The sequence below is a fragment of the Chionomys nivalis genome, chromosome 21 (assembly GCF_950005125.1).
Source record: "Chionomys nivalis chromosome 21, mChiNiv1.1, whole genome shotgun sequence".
Classification (NCBI taxonomy): domain Eukaryota; kingdom Metazoa; phylum Chordata; class Mammalia; order Rodentia; family Cricetidae; genus Chionomys; species Chionomys nivalis.
In genome coordinates this window covers 50,905,048-50,923,783 of record NC_080106.1, presented here as the reverse complement: position 1 = coordinate 50,923,783, position 18,736 = coordinate 50,905,048, and the positions used below count along the sequence as shown (strand labels likewise).

Sequence of the window (18,736 nt, the reverse complement as noted above, 5' to 3'; positions counted from 1 at the left end):
ATGTTTGGGAACAGAAAAGCTGTTTCTAGGCAGAAAGGAGAAACTTGGGGAAGTTGGAAGAAGCAGGTGGCAGCTGGACAAAGGAGAAATATTTCAAGAGAAAATGGAGTTGAAATATCAAGACAGGATGAACTTGAGATTTGAATATAGACGTCTGTTAAAGACTAAAGTTTAGGGAGAAAACACTTTAAAACAAAACTGGCATTCACTTTGCAAAAAGCAAACGAAAACAAACAACAAACAACGAATACACAGGATGGATTAGAAGAAATGTCAGGTGACGTTTGACAGCAAGGATATTTCTAAACACTGTTCTTACATTTTGGTATAAAAGCTGTGAACTTCATAACAAATACAAGAAGAAAATAAAGTACTTTTAGTAAGTGTTAAAAAAAAAAAAGCCAAAACGAAACCTAAGATCTTTTCTAGCTGGACGAGGAAGGAGGAAAAGGGAAGCAATGGAGAAAGTGAGTCCACTGAGCTTGCAGAAGAGGAAGAGGCTAAAATGGGAAGGTGTCCTGGGTGGGAGGTCTTCACATTGGACACTTTGTCATGGAACTTGCAATTTGCTTAGCCTGCCTAAGAAGAAAGTCAGAGAACAAAGCATGATAGGGGTGTAAGTATCTTCATCTGAGCACACGGTATCCCAAGCCAAAAACAGTTCCTGTAAATGTATGGAACTCAAAGACTAGGTTTCATGAACCATTGGTAGTTTTGTTGCCATGAATACCTATCTTGGAGGCAACAGTAAAAAGCCTGACCTTGTGGTTTAGTATCACTTATTTGTTGCACATAAATTTAAAAATTAAAATATTACACTTGGAGTAGTTGTTTACTTTGAAAAAGATTGTATGATCCAGAGACTCTGAAGGTACCAATCTGTTTTCAAGGTTCTTGTTTTCTAATGTAACTGTAGATAAAAGAATCTTAGTTCTTAGACAAAATGCCATGAGAGAGCATGACCATATATAACTGAGATTGTATCAGAGAGAAATATAGCACGAAATGAAGCTCAGCTCTGTAACTAGCAGCTATAATTTTAAACAAACACCCTATGTCTTAAAACTGAGTATACTTTGCAGCACAAATGTAACATCTTTACATTTCATCTTTATGTTGCCATTTATATTTTCTTAGAATTTATATAAGATATGTTTTGGCTTCAGTAAATGTGAAAAGAAAAGATGCATTTTCCATATGTGCAGATGCTGTATTATCACATAACACAAAAAACTTCCATTAACTGACTTCATTGATTCTGACAGAGACAACCACCACCACCGCGATCACCACCCATTCTCTGTTCTTTTTGTACTCAGGTAGCAGAATAATTTCAAATTCTACACCTTTATCTTTTTCAAAAGCAATTTTGAAGTGATCATCATGGAAAATTATAAAGTGAATAAAATGGATCAGCTTCACTTTTGGCTCACATTGGTTCATAGCTGTTGTTCAATTATCTTCCATATAGTCTTATCATTGATTAGTACTACAGGAATGTATCATATGTATTAAACATTGTGTATAATCATTGAGTGTAATGCAGGCACTTTACACCAGGCTTGTTTTGAATGAAAAATGGAAGACAGTTTTCAGTGAATGTAAGTTGACTTATGTTACTGAACGGTTTTCCTGGGTGCTTTTATGTTAGTCTTCTAGGGCTATAGTAACAAACACAACAATGATAGGGATTAATCAACAGAGTTAATTATCTATAATTTTGGAGGCTGAAAGTCCAAGCTTAAGCTGTTAGCAAGAGAATTTCTTTCTCCTTAATTTGACCTTGTGTCATCAAAGGACCTTAATCTGGTGTGTTGTCCTCTTTGTTAAGTCCTAATGGGTTAGGGCCTCACCTGAGAACCTCACACGCCTCTAGAAGCCTTTGCTAAAAATGTAAACACACTGTTGATTAGGACTTTGAGAATCTGAAGAGAATGAACTTCAGCCCATAAGTCTTTGACAACTAGGAATTTGATAACCAATTCTGAAAGACATACCAGGTAATATCAGGAAATATTTCATACCAGGTAATTCGGTAAATATTCCATACCAGAAAATATTGGGAAATATTTCATAGCAGGTAATATTGGGAAATATTCTATATCAGGTAATATCAGGAAATATTCCAAATACCAGGTAATATCAGGAAATATTCCATGCCAGGTAATATTGGAAATTATTCCACACCAGGTAATATTGGGAAATATTCCATACCAAGTAGTATCGGGAAATGTTCCAAATACCAGGTAATATCAGGAAATATTCCACACCAGGTAATATCAGGAAATATTCTACACCAGGTAATATCGGGAAATATTCCATACCAGATAATATCAGGAAATATTCCATACTAGGTAATAACAGGAAATATTGCATACCATTCTACTTACATCTCTCATTAACCTGATTTAAAGTTATCTTCATCTTTCACAGATGATTGTATTTTGTAAAATGTTACATCAGGTCTTTTGTAAGGCACAGCCAAATAAATTCTTACCTGTAATAAATTTATAAAAACACTTGCTCACTAGAATGGTTAGCAGGAGTTTTGTTTCTGAGTGTAAAAAGATACTGAAGATGATTTGGCAATTTGAGCATACCTACATATTTATAGGATATTTTTGGTTTATGATACATATCATGAATGTAAATATAATTACATTACACATATTTTTATCCATATGAAAATATAAAAGAATACAAATTAAAATTTCTCGTCAAGTTATTTACTTCTTATATCAACTCTTTCTAGAAACCTTATAAGAAGAAAGAACTACAACCAATCAAGTCAGAACAGAAGCGAGAAAAAAGGTAGATCTTTTAAACAACAGAAGAAAACCATGAATCAGCATGTTTATTTTTGTTGTTGATAACATACCTGTTGACTTTAGTACTGGAGTATAAAAAGCATAGATAGTTGAGAGTTCAAATGTACATGTTACATATGTGTGAGTTTGTGAATCTATGGTGTGCTTACCAAGGTTAGGGTAGGATGGTGAGTGACCTTATTGCTGGTAACATTATTATTTTGAGACAAGGTTTCACACTGAACTAGAACCTCACCGTTTCCATTAGACTGGAGGGACAGTGAGCTCTCACCTGTGTCTGTGCCTTTTATATGGGCTCTGGAGATTTGAAATCTGATCCTTTTGCTTGCAGAGGAAATTTTCTGAAAACGTAAGATTTTGTATATGTGCTTCTTATATTCAGGGAATACACTGATTTATTAATGGTATTGGAGAGTATGGGGCTGTGAAGTAATTGGAAACTAATTTTGGGATTCTATAAAGGAGAAGCATCCAGAGGAGGAACTCTGGGTCTGAACATAAACTCTTCTCAGATACCTATCCGGCCCCTGAACTGTAAACATGCAGAACAAGCCACAGTGTCCAGTCAAAAGCAGTAACTTGCATAATTAATTTTTAGTTGGCTTGATTGGTTACATTGAAAGGAGAGGATCAGAGCTGAGAGACTGCTCAGTGGTCATAATTGTGTACTGTTCTTGAGAGAATATTGGTGCAGTTCCTAACAGACGTGTCAGGTGGAGCCCAGATGCCTGTAACTGTAGCTCCAGGGGATCTGATGTCCTCTTCTGGCGTCATTGGTAACAACTCACATGTGCACAACCCCTTTTCTATACACATAGTTAAAAATAAAAATAAATATTTAAGAAATATTTTGGAGATTGGGATTAGTAGATAAGTGTATCTTAAGGCACATTTTGTGCATAAGAAGATATTCATAAAGATAGACCTTTCCAATGCAGAAAGGGAAGTTATTAAAACAATGAAGAAAATTCTAGAAATAAAAGGTGTAAAGACAAACCATCAATTAATTTAACCAGTAGCGATGTATTCAAGACCATATCCCAAACTGTAGAAAACAATTCTCTGTAAAAAACAAAAAACAAAAAAAGGCATTATGAAAGTCAAACACAAAATATGAAATTTATGATTAACAATAAAACAATTAACAAATCTAAAATTAGTTCTTTGAAAATAGGAAGGAAATTTATAAGTTCATAAAAACTCAAATCACATTTAAGATGATACAAATTAATAACATCAGGGTGAAAGAAAGAGCATCGTTCTATATCATGTGGACATGTAAAAGGAAATAAGGCAATGTGTAAAACCTCCATAACAATTGTTGCTGCAGCTCAGCATGCCAGCTCCCAAAACTGCATCTTGGTTGCAGGAAGAAATCCTTTAGCACAGTGAGGCTTAGGAAAAAGACTCACACAATCAGAGGGTTCAGCACTTTATTTTCTCCACCTCTCATTCTTTTCCTCCCCCTTTTCTTTGTTCTGCCTTTCCTTATATCTTATCCCAATGAGAAGCAGTAAAAAAACTACAGTTGAGGGTCACAATCGTCTCAGTACATTATTTGAACAAATGATAAGGTGATAAGGAGCAGAGCCATTTACCATGGCGACACATAGGCAGGGACATGGTTTTGGCATTTTCCAGGACTGTGGCATTGAAGGTGTCCCAAACCTAACAATACATTTTATTCTCCTGCATGCAACCCCAGATCACAAGGAGGGAAGTTTGTAACTTTCTTATTCAAGTCTGTGATGCCAGACCATCTTCCGTAACCCTGACTCTTTGTGGAACTTCTCCCACATAAAGCTGTTTCTTTCTAGACTTGGTTAATTGATTAATTGTTATTCTTATCCTCCATATAAATTTTAGAACTTAAACATAAAGTTAGTTGAGCCTTGAAGTTTGTACATTGAAGTGTGTTGATTGCTAATGAATTTAGCAGGGAGTGGTTGTTAGTCTCTTTATCATTCAGGCCTGGCTAGAAAAACTTATATAGTATTTTAGGTTACTTAGTGCCTAATAACTTTGGTTCAGACACCTGTAACTGTATTTGTATATAATCTGTGAAAGTTTAATTTACAATCTGTTCACAGAGATACTTAGTCTAGTTTGAATTTGCTCTTGAAATTATGAATTAATTAATTGTAAGTGGCTTGTCTTAGAACTGAGAAGAAATTGGTATTTTCCTTATTCCAGTCTGAGCTAGCGATAAAAATAACAGCCTACGAGTCTTACAGTCCTCATGGAATAATATATCTGGTTATGAAGCATGTCCTAGTATATTTTCTATATATCAAAATTATGCAACTTAATGAGAAGTCATCTTCCTAACCTATTGAGGCCTTTTGGGTACCAGCCCCTCAGACCTCTCAGGGTTCAGAGAGAAAGCTTACAGCAAGCATGGGACTTAGAAAAATCTGAGGGTGAAATGAATTCTCCATTGCATACTTTTTCACATCAGTTTTTTTATTCTTCTATGCTCTTTCAAAGTTACAAGTTTATATATACATACAGACACAGTCAGCAATTCTCTGGCAATAGCAAGGTACGGGACTTACATTTTTCAGGTTCGTTAAAACAGATAAGGGTTACACAAAGCAAGTAACTGTCACCTTACTTTATGTCTAAGGGGAGGTATGATTTGTGAGATGCTTGAACATATTTGAGGGGCAAAAAGGTCAGTGGGTGCTGGAGAGATGGCTCACCAGTTAAGAGCATTGACTGCTCTTCCCAAGGTCCTGAGTTGAATTCCCAGCAGGCACATGGTGGCTCACACCATCTTTAATGAAATCTGATGCCCTCTCAAGGAAGAGATCTGGTTAGTTGTCCTCATCAACTCAGACCATGAAACCCAATACAGACTGCCCACGCATCATGCTTCAGCATTGCCAGGGCATAAAATTCCACTTATTTCTCTAATTTTTTAAAAATGGAGAAGGGGAATTCGTGTGCTAAACTATATTCCTAAATTAAAATCCTGTATTAATAAACTGAGGTGTGGGTAAGTGTGGGGAATTAATAACATTTTTAGGGTTAGAGTGAGGGTCAGCTGTGGGTGAATTTGGGACACCCAGTCTCATTATCAGGAAAGACTATGACTCAAACAAGCTTAGACATGTCATGCCCCTATCTTTGAAGGTCCCAAATGTGATCTATTTGAAAGATTCCCCTCCTGACTAAATGTCTTGCTAAATAGAAGATAATTGCAAAGAGCTGACCTCTAATTTTATCTCAAGAAATGGAACAGATATTTGACTGTGGGAACCAAGGTTTTTGATTATGTGACTAAATTTTTTTACTGGGGCTCCCACAGAATGGACAGAGGTCACCCAATAAGCAAAAGAACAAGGCAGAATTTTCAGTGTCCACAGTCCTTGTGGGACAACTAGATCCAGTTATGAAGCATATCCTAGTATATATTCTATACATCAAAACTATATTGATAAATGAACAGTCATCTTCCTAACCACCCACAGATATATGTGCCATAAGATTGAGATATAATCATAAGATTACATATACACATGGCATGTGATTAAACACTACAATGCAGGTATTGGAGAGACATTAAAGTGCTTTAGCAAAAGTAAGCAACAGTTTTCAGAGTGGATGGTCCTGCAGACCTTGTCTGGACAGGATGGCCTCCATAAATAATCACTGCTCTGGTGGGTTGACATCTGAGCACTGGCTGTCACCTGCTGTACCTCTCATGGCCCCTGAAACTGACCATCCACAAACATATGTGCCTAGAAGATTGAGGTGTAACCATGAGAAGAATTAACTTTTGTAAGGAAAAATTATGACAAAATTGAGACGAGAACAGACAATGTCAGCAATCCATGTCTGTTAATTGGATGCTATTTCAATTTCGCATAAACTTGTTTTAAAAATAATAAGTTTTGTGCCAGGCAGTGTCCAAGCACTCGGGAGGCAGAGGCAGGAAGATCTCTGAGTTTTTTTTCTTCTTTCTTTCTTTCTTTCTTTCTTTCTTTCTTTCTTTCTTTCTTTCTTTCTTTCTTCCTTCCTTCCTTCCTTCCTTCCTTCCTTCCTTCCTTCCTTCCTTTCTTTCTTTCTTTCTTTCTTTCTTTCTTTCTTTCTTTCTTTCTTTCTTTCTTTCTTTCTTTCTTTCTTTAATATTTCTGCCTCCTCTCCGCCACCGCCTCCCATTCCCCCCCCTCCCCCAGTCAAGTCCCCCTCCCTCGTCAGCCCAAAGAGCAATCAGGGTTCCCTGCCCTGAGTTTGAGGCCAGCCTGATCTACAGGGCAAGTTCCAGGACAGTCAGGGCTACAAAGAGAAACCCTGCCTTGAATAAATCAAAAAAAAATTTTCAACTGTCACAAGTGAGTTATTTCCTAAGTGTATGACTATGTTTTTCTCACAAATATTCTTCAGCTGATTAGTTTGATTGTGAAACCCCTCTTCCTTATAGATGTTACAAAAATTAAAATTCTAGCTCTAATAATATTAAGGAACTAAACATCTTCAGACATTACCGTTTGTTGTAGCTGTTTGCCTAGAACTAGTCAGCTAATATGAATGAATTCTAAACACTTTCTCCTTTCAGCTGTCTCAGCTTGTGGGTGGAAACCCCCTAGGAGATGAGTGTCAGAAATCCTGCATATCAGACATTATATTATAGTCCATAACAGTAGCAAAAAATGCAGTATGTAGTAGCAATAAAATAATTGTTTATGGTTGGGGGGTCACCGTAGCATGAAGAGCTTTTCCAAAAGATCCCAGAATTAGGCTAAGAACCACTGTGCTAGAAGTATAAAGAACAGTGACAGCATTGTGGAGAACCCTGCTGCTGCTTTTGCTGGCACTTCTTACTTATTTTACAGGATGATCGCTAAAGGAAATTTTGGACATAACCTCAATCATTCTGTTTGCTAATGGAGAAAACCAAGATTTAAAAAGATTAGGAACTTTTACAGCATCACAAAGGGAAGCAGAATCTGTGAGGAGATGAGCCTGTTACACTTCCTGGTCATGTTGTTTTTAAATGTCATTTGTATCTTAAATTTTAAATATTTCTGATGATTCTGAGAGCTACCAGAGAGGCAAATTTACGTGAGTGTAGTGATTTTTTTTAAAAAAATATTATTGGAATTGAAGCATGGAGACACACAAGGAGGTGAAACAATGTAAAACAAGCAAATGCGTGTTTGCATATGTATACACACATATATTCCTGGAGACACATATTAAATATATTTGTTAACCAGTATCAAATTCCTATATTTATTTAAAATCCTTGACTTGATTTTGGCATTCATATATATATGAATATATATGCACATGTATATATATATATATATATATACACACACGCATATATACACATATGTACTTATTTCCATTATTTATTTAAAATGCATTTCATAGATGAGATTTTATGAAGTCATAATGCTTAATATGTAAACAGAAGTCTTTATTTGTTTAAATATGTATGTGTGTGTGCCTGTGCATGTGTGTGCAGATGTTTGCAGAAGTCAGAAGAGGGCATCAGAGCCCATGAAGCTGCAGTTACAGGTGGTCATAAGTCACTTGACATGGATGCCGGGCACCCAACTTCACTCCTCTGAAGAGCAGCGATTGTTCTTAACTTTTGAGCCATCTATTTCCCTTTTCCTTTAATTAATTTTTTTTGTACAATAAATTTTGGTTATGTTTTATCCTCCCCCATCTTCTCTTCAATCTTTCCCATCCTCCTTCCCAGTTTATTTATGCTCTTACAGAAACAAAATAAAACAAAAATCCACAAAAATGAAAATCAAAGCCAACAAACAAAAATCTATTATACAAAGTGACCAAACAAAACAAAATAAAGAGTACACACTTTTTTTTTAAAAAACAGAAAATTTTGCTTTACTTTTTCATATCCTCTAGATATGAACCCTGCCCTCTGCCCCCTAGTGTGCTTGATACAGCTAGTAATACTTTATTAGAGAAAACAGATTTTCCCTTTGCTAGCAGGTATCAGGTGCAGACAACTTCTTCGTTGGGGTGGGATTCCATGTCCATTTCCCCAACTCAGTGCTGGAACTCCGCACGCACCCCACCAACCTCAGTGCTTGGACCCCACTCTCACCCCCCTAACCTCAGTGCGGGAACCCCACACTCACCCCTCCAACCTCAGTGCGGGAATCCCACACTCACCCCCCCAACAGTGTGGGGACCCCACCCTCATTCCCCCAATTTCAGAGCAGGGACCCCACACTCACCCCTCCAATCTCAGTGCGGAGACCCCACACTCACCCCTCCAACCTCAGTGCGGAGACCCCACACTCACCCCCTCAACAGTGCTGGGACCCCACCCTAACCCCCCAACCTCAGTGTGGGGACCCCACACTCATCCCACCAACCTCAGTGCGGGGACCCATCTTGCATGAACCTGTGCATCTCTTATTCATGCTGACATGGTCTCTGTGGATTTGTGAGTTCTGTTGTATCTGTAAGACATTGTTTCCTCATTCATTACCTAGTCCTTGCTCTTCTTCCACAGACTTCCCAGGACCTTGAGGTGGGGAGTTTGATAAAGATATCTTTACTTCTTTAACACTTTAATTTCAATTATAATCTTTGAAAGCTTTTAAACTCTGTGTAAGTTTCAGAAGACTGTTGAAAACTGAAGCGATTAAGATATGTTTAAGAAAGTCTAAACCATTTTTAAGGAAAACGAAGAAACATTTTGAAGAAAACCTGTGTTAGTTTAGTCAGAATTGCCTAATAGTTTTAGGATTTATTTTATTTTTTGAACTGAAATAAGAACTGTTAAATTTCTGAACCAGGAAGAATTATATTCAAACAGGTGGCAAATTTATTTTTATTTTTAGAAAATAAAGTATGTGCATGCATTTCATATATGCATATACATATATATGTATATAATTTTAAAAATTGTACTGATACTGAAGTGAAATATCCTTTCTGAGGATACTATTTGAAATTCCTTTATTTCTAAAGGCTTAATCTATTTTCACTTATTCTTATGCTAAAAAAAATCGTACACTGAGTTCTTTAGTTCTATGTCCAATGTCAAAGGACTTACGGAGTTGGTCCTCCAGCTTTGCTGCCTGTAACATGTGTTTCTCTTGGGCTTGTTTCATTCCCTGCCTACAGTTCTCCTTGGCAAGTATCTCGTGGTTCTGGCATTTTTCACACCTTGTGTCCTCTAGCACAACCGAGACTTCATTTCCATAGCTTCACTCAATGGCCTTTCATGGAAAAGATACCATGATCCCTTATCTTTCTGAACTCACAAGCTAGCACCACAATAACGCTAGGATGACCAATCAGCTTGACATGGTCCTGGCCCTGTGAACCACATTATCATCAGCTTTTGATCGCAGTTATTCCTGGAGAAGAAAATGCCTTATGCTCTCTTTTGTAAATTGGAAGCTTGGTGGCTAGGATCTTGCCTAAAGAACATAGTTTATTCAAATGCAGGTTAGTTCTCTCCCTAGTGACACTAACCTCCCTAACCTTCTCCCCTAGCATAGAACTTGACTGTGACATTAAGCTTATGGTGTCCTTTTTCTCTCCAGATACTTTGTATTTCTTTCTGTACCATTGTAGACCTACATAACAGAGATTTCTAATAACCACACAACATAGTCAATATTAGGGTGTACTGAAAACTTCACCAAAGAAGTTAGTCAGATGCTTATAATTATAGTCCAGACAAATTCTTAGGGTATGGGAGAAAGCAGCCACATTTGTTGACAAAATGTCAAAGGAATGGGTGGTTTTTAGCCCAGCTACCACCTTTGATCTTCTCTGAGGCTCAATGAGCAAGGCCTCTGCAATATTCAGGGCTCTCAGTGATGTCTTCCAGGCTCCTACAGAATTTAATTGCTTTTCTAGTACAACCACTGAAGTTTTCCAAAAATCCTCTAATATCCAGTATGGTCAGACATGTCCCAGAAATATCCTTTTCTCTTGTATTAAAGTTTGAATTACTTTCTATTATTTTATTACTGTGGTAAAACACCATGACTAAGGCAACTTGCAGAAGGAAGGGTTTATTTGGGCTTACGGCTCCAGAAGGATAAAAGCCTGTCACCATTATGGAGGGGAAGCAGGGAGCAGAAATAGCACACCAGAGATGGCGAGAGTCAGCTTTCAGAGCTGCAGCTATGACAATATGCAGGCATGATGGCAGTGTGTGGGGAAGCAAGCTGCAAGGATGGTGGTAGTGTGCTCAGTGACTTCAAGATGCCTTCTTCTTTACAATGTAAACCCTTGCAACAGTCTCTGCTTGGCTTCAATACCTTTCTATAGTTTCTCACGCTTTAAAGACCTGTTCACGAAGCTGATGTTTATGTTAGCTTTAGGGCACAATTTCTCAGGGGAGTAGCTTGTATTGATATGAATTCTCGAAAGAAGAAAATGACACCTGGATTATTTTTTAAATAGTTTATTCTACTGTATTCTTTTTTCCATTTCTGTCATCTATCCCTTTACCTATTATACAAAGGAAAACAGATATCCTCAGTGTATCTGGGAGTAGAAGCAAAATTTGCCTGGAGATAATTATAAGATAGTTATACTTGTGTAACTGCAGTGGTGAGAGAAAAATAATTATGATTAGCATTAATTGTCAAAATGAATCTAGAATCATCTGGAAAAGAGGTCTTTGGACTTATCTGTGTGGGGTTATCTTTATTGCTTTAGTGGAGGCTGGGAGACTTGTCCATTGTGAGTGGTACTGTTAACTGGCTGGGGTTCTGGAAAGCATGAGTGGAGGCAGTGAGCTGAGCAGCACCATGCCTCCCCCCATCTGATTGTGGATGTGACTTCACCAGGTCCTTCAAGCCTGTGCTGCTGTAATTCCCGACCACAGATGAATGGATGGTACCTTCAACCGAGTTAAAATGAGCCCTTTCTCCTTAAATCGTTTTTTGTCAGAATGTTTTATCAGAGCAACAGGAAGGAGCATTAGAAAGCAGTGAACATCTAACATGCCATCAGAATAAGGGCACAAGGATGGAGGGATACGCCTGTGCTGTTTTCACCAGGGTGCCCTCAGTCCTAGAGCCACACCTTGCACCTTACACCTAAGTAAAGAGCTATGTGAACAAATATATGTTCAATACCTCAATCAAATTTGAGATCTTCTCTCTACTCTTGTAATGATTTTTATTCTATTCCATCTATATGTAGTTTTTTAACTAATCAACTAATTTAAATTTCACATATATGTACTAAATTTGTATCATTTCCTTCTCTTTCTTCAACTCTGTCTTCTCAAACGTATGGTCTCTTTTTCTTTAATTATTACTGTTTTTACACACATATATGAAAGAATATATAAATACAACCTACTGAGTCCTTTTAGTGACGTTCATATGTATGTGTTCTTAGAACTTGGTATTGAAAAGCCATTTAGAGGGGAAGACTCTTTCTTCCATTTTCAGCAGACATTAGTTCCCGGTAGCTCTTCATCTATGGGTGAGCCTTTGTGAGATTTTCTCCTTTCATGTTGGCTTGTCACTGCTTGTTTTTCTCTTTTTTCAGGTGTTGTTTGGGAAAGCATATTGTTTTGAGTTCATGAGCAAAGTTTCTTTGTCATACACACATGATCGAATCACACAGCAAATGTGGTTCTGTGTCTCTTCTAGTCTTTCCACCCCATTGTCTTTAATGGTTTCCGAGCTGGAGGTGTAGTGGTGTTGTTAAATATGTATCAGGTAAGGTGACCACCCCATGGTTAGGAGTTCTCTGCATTTTGATCAATTGTGGGTTTCTGCAACTGTCTCCACATGCTATAAAAAGAATCTTCTTTGATGAGGGTCAAGAGCTACATTTATCCATGGGTATAAGAACAAGTATTGAAAAGACAGCTAGAGATGATGTTGGTTTGAGCAAGCTCCGGTAGCAGGTTCCACGCCTAACTAGACATGAGGAACTGGGCAGGTTTATAGTGCCAGACATGAACTCCCTCCTACTGAGCAGGCCTTAAGTCCACATCAGCTACTGGTTACCGCCTAGACAGAAATTGCCACTTTTCCATTTTGGAAATGTCTTATCATTCTGGTCATTGTTGTGGTTTGTAGGTGTAATAGCTGGTAGGAATATTCCTCACTTTTCTCTTTTGGTAGTGTGAATAAATAACCTTCTAGCATCATGAAAGCTAATCCTCTGGGTATAGCCAGTATGTTTCTTCCAAGTCTTATGTCTAAAGTGCATGGCATCTTCAGCAAGAGAGTCTTGCCTTCAAATCCTGGTAGGAAACCAAGAACAGCACACATAGAAACTGGAAACTGCTTCTTGGCTATTTTTATAGAGATATTCCATAAATGTCTCTCAAACTTAAAGTAGTCATGTCCTATTTCCCAGGCTTCTTTTCTACATTACTTCTCTCAGTTCGTAGTCCATATTGTCCATCTAGTTACCCCAAGATCAGCCAACCTTTCTATAACGTCCCCACTGAAATGTCAAATTGATTATATTAAAAAATCTAATGACTAGGGATTAGTGAGGCACACCTTTAATGTACCTATGATGATTATGTGAAGGGCATATACTTGCCTTGAATGTGATAGAGCTATACCATGGGCTAGGGCCAGAGGCTGACTGTATAGGAAAAAAGGAGAAAGCCAGCTGAATATTTATTTCCCTTTCTCTGTTTCTTGTTCATTTTATATGAGAAAGTACTAAATCACAGCCACAGTTACTTCTGCTGCCATGACTTTCCCAGCATAGTGAATGCTGAGTTTAGTCTTGTTTCATTTCAGTTGCTGGGATAGAATGCCCAACCAAGAGCAATGTAGAAGATAAAGGGTTTGTTTTAGCTCATAATTCCTGACTGTAGTGCATCATAGCAGAAAATTCCCAGACAAGAACCTGAAAGAGCTGTTACATTACACTCACTGTTAAGAGCAGAAAGAAATGATATATAGAAATGCTCACCTGCTTATTAGGTTGCTTGCTCTCAACTAGCTTTCTCTTCACATATACTTTTCAGGACCTCCTGCCTAGAGAGTGGTACCAACTATAATGGACTGTCTTCCTACATCAATTAACAATCAAGACAGTCCCCACAGGCATGCACTCAGGTCAGCCTTGTCTTAATACTTTCTTAGTTGAGGTTCTCTTCCGAGTGGTTTCTAGGCCATGTCAAGTTGATAGTTAAAGCTAAGCAGCAGAGTCAGCATTAATTCTCTTCTCGTAAGTTCCCCTCCCAGTATTCTGTCACAACGATGAGAAAGTAACCAATACACCCACCTTGTTTCCAAATATTGTATGTGAACCTTGAAAACTGCTTTCCTGAAATTTAGACATGCTAAAAGTCATTTCCTGGTTCACCAATCTCATAAACACAAAGCAAAATAAATAACTGAAATCCAATAAAGCGAATGAATTTAGGTTGAAATTTCTACTCTTTTTTACCTTGGTCTAACACCTGATTCTCTTGAGTTGTTTAAATCCTCACCCACCATCAATTTCATAACAGACTTGGATATTAAATTTATAGGACCATGCTTTGCAAATTTTATTTTTCCATTTTTCTAAAGGGAAGACATTTGGTCTTCTTTGAAATTCTCACATCATATTCCTTTTCCAGATTCTCAAAGTGAACATATCAACAGATAAATGTAAACAATTGCTCTTGTTAGGCCAGAACATACAACTACTGAAGTGAAGCTTCAGTTTCCTTTATGAAAACTTTCCTTGCCCCAAGACTTGTCTCCTCCCTTTTTGTAGTGCTTTGAAAGAAAATGGCCCCCAAAGGGAGTAGCCCCATTTGGAGGCATGAACTTGTTGAAATAAATACATGTGGTCTTGATAGAGGAAGTGTGTCACTACAGGGGTGGGCTTTCTGAACCTCTGAAACTGCAATTGAACCAGCCCAGTTAAATATTTTCTTTATAAGAGTTGCCATGGTCATGGTGTCTCTTCACTGTCTAAAACACAGTCCTTCCTCTTCATCACAATAGAATCAGTCTAGCATGTGCTATTTCACTTCCAGTAAACTCCCAGACAGTGAGTAATAGGCTAGAAGATACATGAACTGTATCTGGCACTTGCCCTCCTATCTTCTGCCAAAACAATCTGGTCTCTCAGTATGATTTTGCTACTTTATCCAATGTTGTCAATCTGGGCAGTAGAGAGACTAGAATAAACCATCTTGATGGCACCCCACTAGCATGAGTTTGCTTAGCTGGAATGGACTAATTAGAAGAAGTCTGCATCTCCAGAAAGACCTCTGTCTCCAACTTCATACTTATCACCAAGCCTTGTTCTGGTCTGTACCTTTAGACTTTGGGGACACTTTCCTTAGGATTGTCTTCTAGTGGAAGAAGAACTAAGTTTGGGACAAATGAAATCTTTCTGTGGTGTTTAACTGTGTCCTCATGCTTGTTTCTAGTTCCTCACATTGAGAATGCCTGCTAGCCCACATGATCAGGAATTACTGATGTCTTTTGTACTTCTATTGATAAAAGTTTGAACTTTCTCTTAATTGTGAAGTCTGGGTTTTCTCTTCTTTTTTTTTTTTCGAGACAGGGTTTCTCTGTGTAGCTTTGGAGCCTGTCCTTGAATGAGCCCTTGTAGACCAGGCTGATCTCAAATTTACAGATATCTACCTGCCTCTGCCTACTGAGTGCTGGGATTAAAGGCGTGCGCCACCACTGCCCAGCGAATCTGGGTTTTCACTTCCTGTGTTCATTCTTCCATGCTATGGTTTTGCTCAATAGAGCTGTACATCCAAGCAGGAGCAGGATCAAGCAGTAGACCCAGTAGACCATTTTAGCACAGATATCAGTATGACCAGTGATAGCCAGGCAAGCAGCACCCTGATTCCAAATCTAGTTTTATCAGATTAGAAGGAGCATTGCACTGTCAGGTGGGACAAAGAGAACACTAACTGGCTAGGTACTGACAGTGAGAGTCTCTATGAACACTTGAGCAGAGCCTGTTGGCCACAGCTACAGGTTGAAATGAAACCTTCTGCTTTCTCCCTTGGAGACAAGATGGCCTGGTCTACATCCTCATCCATGCGTACAGAACAGAAACATTTCCATTAGTGTCTGGTGAAGGACACAGCAACGAGGAAAGAATCTACTGGTCCTGTGAAAGGCACAGATGGCTGACCTGACTGGGCCTGTGTGGGTGAGTCTTGCCTGAAATCAGAAGGGAAATGTCTGAGGAGGATGAGACAATGAATGAAAGGGCACCACACGATTCTCATTTCCCCCTCTTAATTCTTTACGTATGTTACCTCCTGAAAGCAGTTCCCTTACCTCCACAACTCCTGTCCCCCTCCTTTCTCCTTTGCTCCCCTCCCCCCAGATCCACTCTTCTTCTGTTTCCCTTCAAAAATAAGAGAAGGCCTCACTTTTAAAATTGAACTGTATGCCAATAGCACGCTATGGAAGAATTAAGTTCCAAAGATGGGAAAGCAGCCTTGCCATGACTTTTCTTTAGAAGGACTTATAGAAAGGGTGAATAGAGGGTCAGAGGCCTAAGGAAGGGGCTTCTCAGTGTCACAGTGTAACTGGGAGAGTGTCTGCACTTCCTATGTTTCTACCACCCTTTGACTTATTACTGCTTTCTCTTGAAGGTATTAGTTTGTTGGGATCAGAGTCCATAAATGATATGTCTTATTGGAAATAGAATGTCAAAATCGTACTACTTAATTGTTAAGGGAATTTGTTATTGGTGCTCCTCCTCCAAGAACAATGGGATCCATGAACATGAGTCAGACCCTCAACAGCCCTACATCTGAGTGAAGAGCGGAGGCCAGCCAGAACTGGCTGAAGTTTGGGTTGGGACCAGAGAATTGTCATGGGAGACATAAAAGAGCAGAGAGATTCTCTGGGTTCTCTATTCAAAGATAAGCTTGCAAAAAAAAATGGGAACTTGGTGATTGTGATTTTGAAAAATAACTTCTCTAGCCCCTTTGGCACAAATACTCTAGTTATTCCAGACGTCTTTCAGGATAATTCTAGAGTGACTCAATAAATAAATCATATAGGCACAATAGAAAAGGATAGTCGATGTCTCTGCTGTTAAGGGCATTTCCAGGAAGTTGGAATCAATTTGAAATAAACAGACCAGCATTCCCTTTCTTCTCTCACCTGTGCACTATATGGAATCATCTTTTCCTCTAATTTATAAGCTATGCTCCTCCAGACAGCTTCTCTATACTAAGGGAGAAGAAATGATCATAGTGTTTGAAACGATTTTGGCATTCAAAAATTGCTATTGCATTCTGAGGAAAAACTGTTGGAATATCTAATCTGAGCAGCAGTAATAACAATGAACCCTAATAGTGGACTGGGAAATGTTTTCTGACTCAAGCCTCCTAATCTTCTTCTTCTTTCTTTGGTTGCCGTTGGCCATTTGCTGTCTGAAATGCTTTAGAAATCTATTTAGGTTTAAAAAAATACGCTGTCTAGAGATTCAGATACTCTTAGAGACATTAAATAGGATATCAGCCTCCATCTTTTAATATGGCCATGCTAAAACAGACTATAGGCCCAAGAGAAGCCAAAGAAAAAATTGGCACTATGGAGGAGTCACAGGGGAGAAGTTGGAGCCCAGGGCAGCATTATGAATAGTAATGGTGCAAAGAGAGAAGAAAGCTCAAAAGAAAACACACCTCATTCTGATGCTTTAAGCCACTTTAAGATTTTGCCTAAATTAAAGTGACATTATCTTCTACTTCAAGGAGATTTTTTTCTCATTTTAGAAAGCCCCAGGAACCTCCCCTAATTTCTGAAGTGAGCAGGTTTTAATGGCATGAAGTACTCAACCCTTGGAGATACTTGGGAATGGATAATTTGGAGATAGAATATCTCTTTTCTTAAAAGCCATGCTGAATTCAGTGCACTGTTTTCCTACTAAGTAGACCTTGTTTAGGAGTTTAAGTAGAACATCAACTTGTTTGGCTTATTCCCAGGCTGTTTTCCAATCCCAAATTTAAAGCACAAGACATCACATGTTTGTGCTTCAAGACTGCACATTCAGGAAATGAAAGCCCTCAACACAGCTTAGTAGCAGAAGATCCAAATCAAAGTAAATTGTGTAAATTATAACTCAATTGCAAAACATTTGGACAAAGCAAGCATGCTAGTCTAATCAGGAAACTTGTGATGTTTGCTTTATAATAATGCAGGCTTGAAGAGGAATTGGTGGTGGTTGCATCATTAATCTCTCAATGTATTTCTGAATTTGGCAACCTGGACTGGTTTTGTCATGTGTTTGCAGCTTGGAAAGTATTTGACTTTAAAACAGTCAAATTAAGTATCCTTTAATCACATTCAACCTATGAACAGATGGGCAAACAACATTTTTTCTAAATGGGGCATACACAATACTTGCATATCAGCCAGAACTGGTTAACAGCAATATCTAAACCAACCTCTAAGACTGATTTAGTACTTAATTTATTATCATATAAATATTTACAGTTGAAAGAAAATTCCCCATTCAATTGTTTGTCAATCTCAGGGCCTATAATGCTTAGACACCATTAACACGATTAATTAATTTCTTGTATATTTTCTCACATGTAGTTTTACCTAATTGTTTCTTCTGTCTCTGAAACCCATTTGATTTGATACTTTATATTTATTTGTTAACTTCAAGTAAAAAATCCAAATGCAGTCATGGCTCTTTGGTCTTTCCACTTTCTTATAATGAGGTTAGATAATAACCTCACAGATAAGCAAGATGGTCTCTCTTTGTGAAATCTGGTTTTATATCTAGCCTCTAATGACTCATATTTTTACTGTTGTAAGGACAGTCATAGAGACTCTTTGATGGCCAATAATCTCCATGAAAAGTGACATTTCTCCTTTTATCACAATTTTGATAAGATGTAGTAAACAAAGATAAATTTCAAAATTTAATTTGAAGGATAAATCAAGACTGGTTTCTGTGGATTCTTTAAGTCAAAGGAA

At 38.0% G+C, this 18,736-nt stretch overlaps 1 protein-coding gene across 1 annotated transcript in view; it reads left to right on the top strand.

The window, feature by feature from the left end:
• Iqcm (IQ motif containing M) overlaps positions 1-18,736 on the top strand; it is a 425,687-nt gene that overhangs the window by 140,500 nt on the left and 266,451 nt on the right. The window contains exon 7 of the mRNA XM_057753761.1: positions 2,753-2,811. Within this exon, the coding sequence (XP_057609744.1) occupies positions 2,753-2,811 (59 nt within the window). The remainder of the gene's footprint in view (positions 1-2,752; positions 2,812-18,736) is intronic.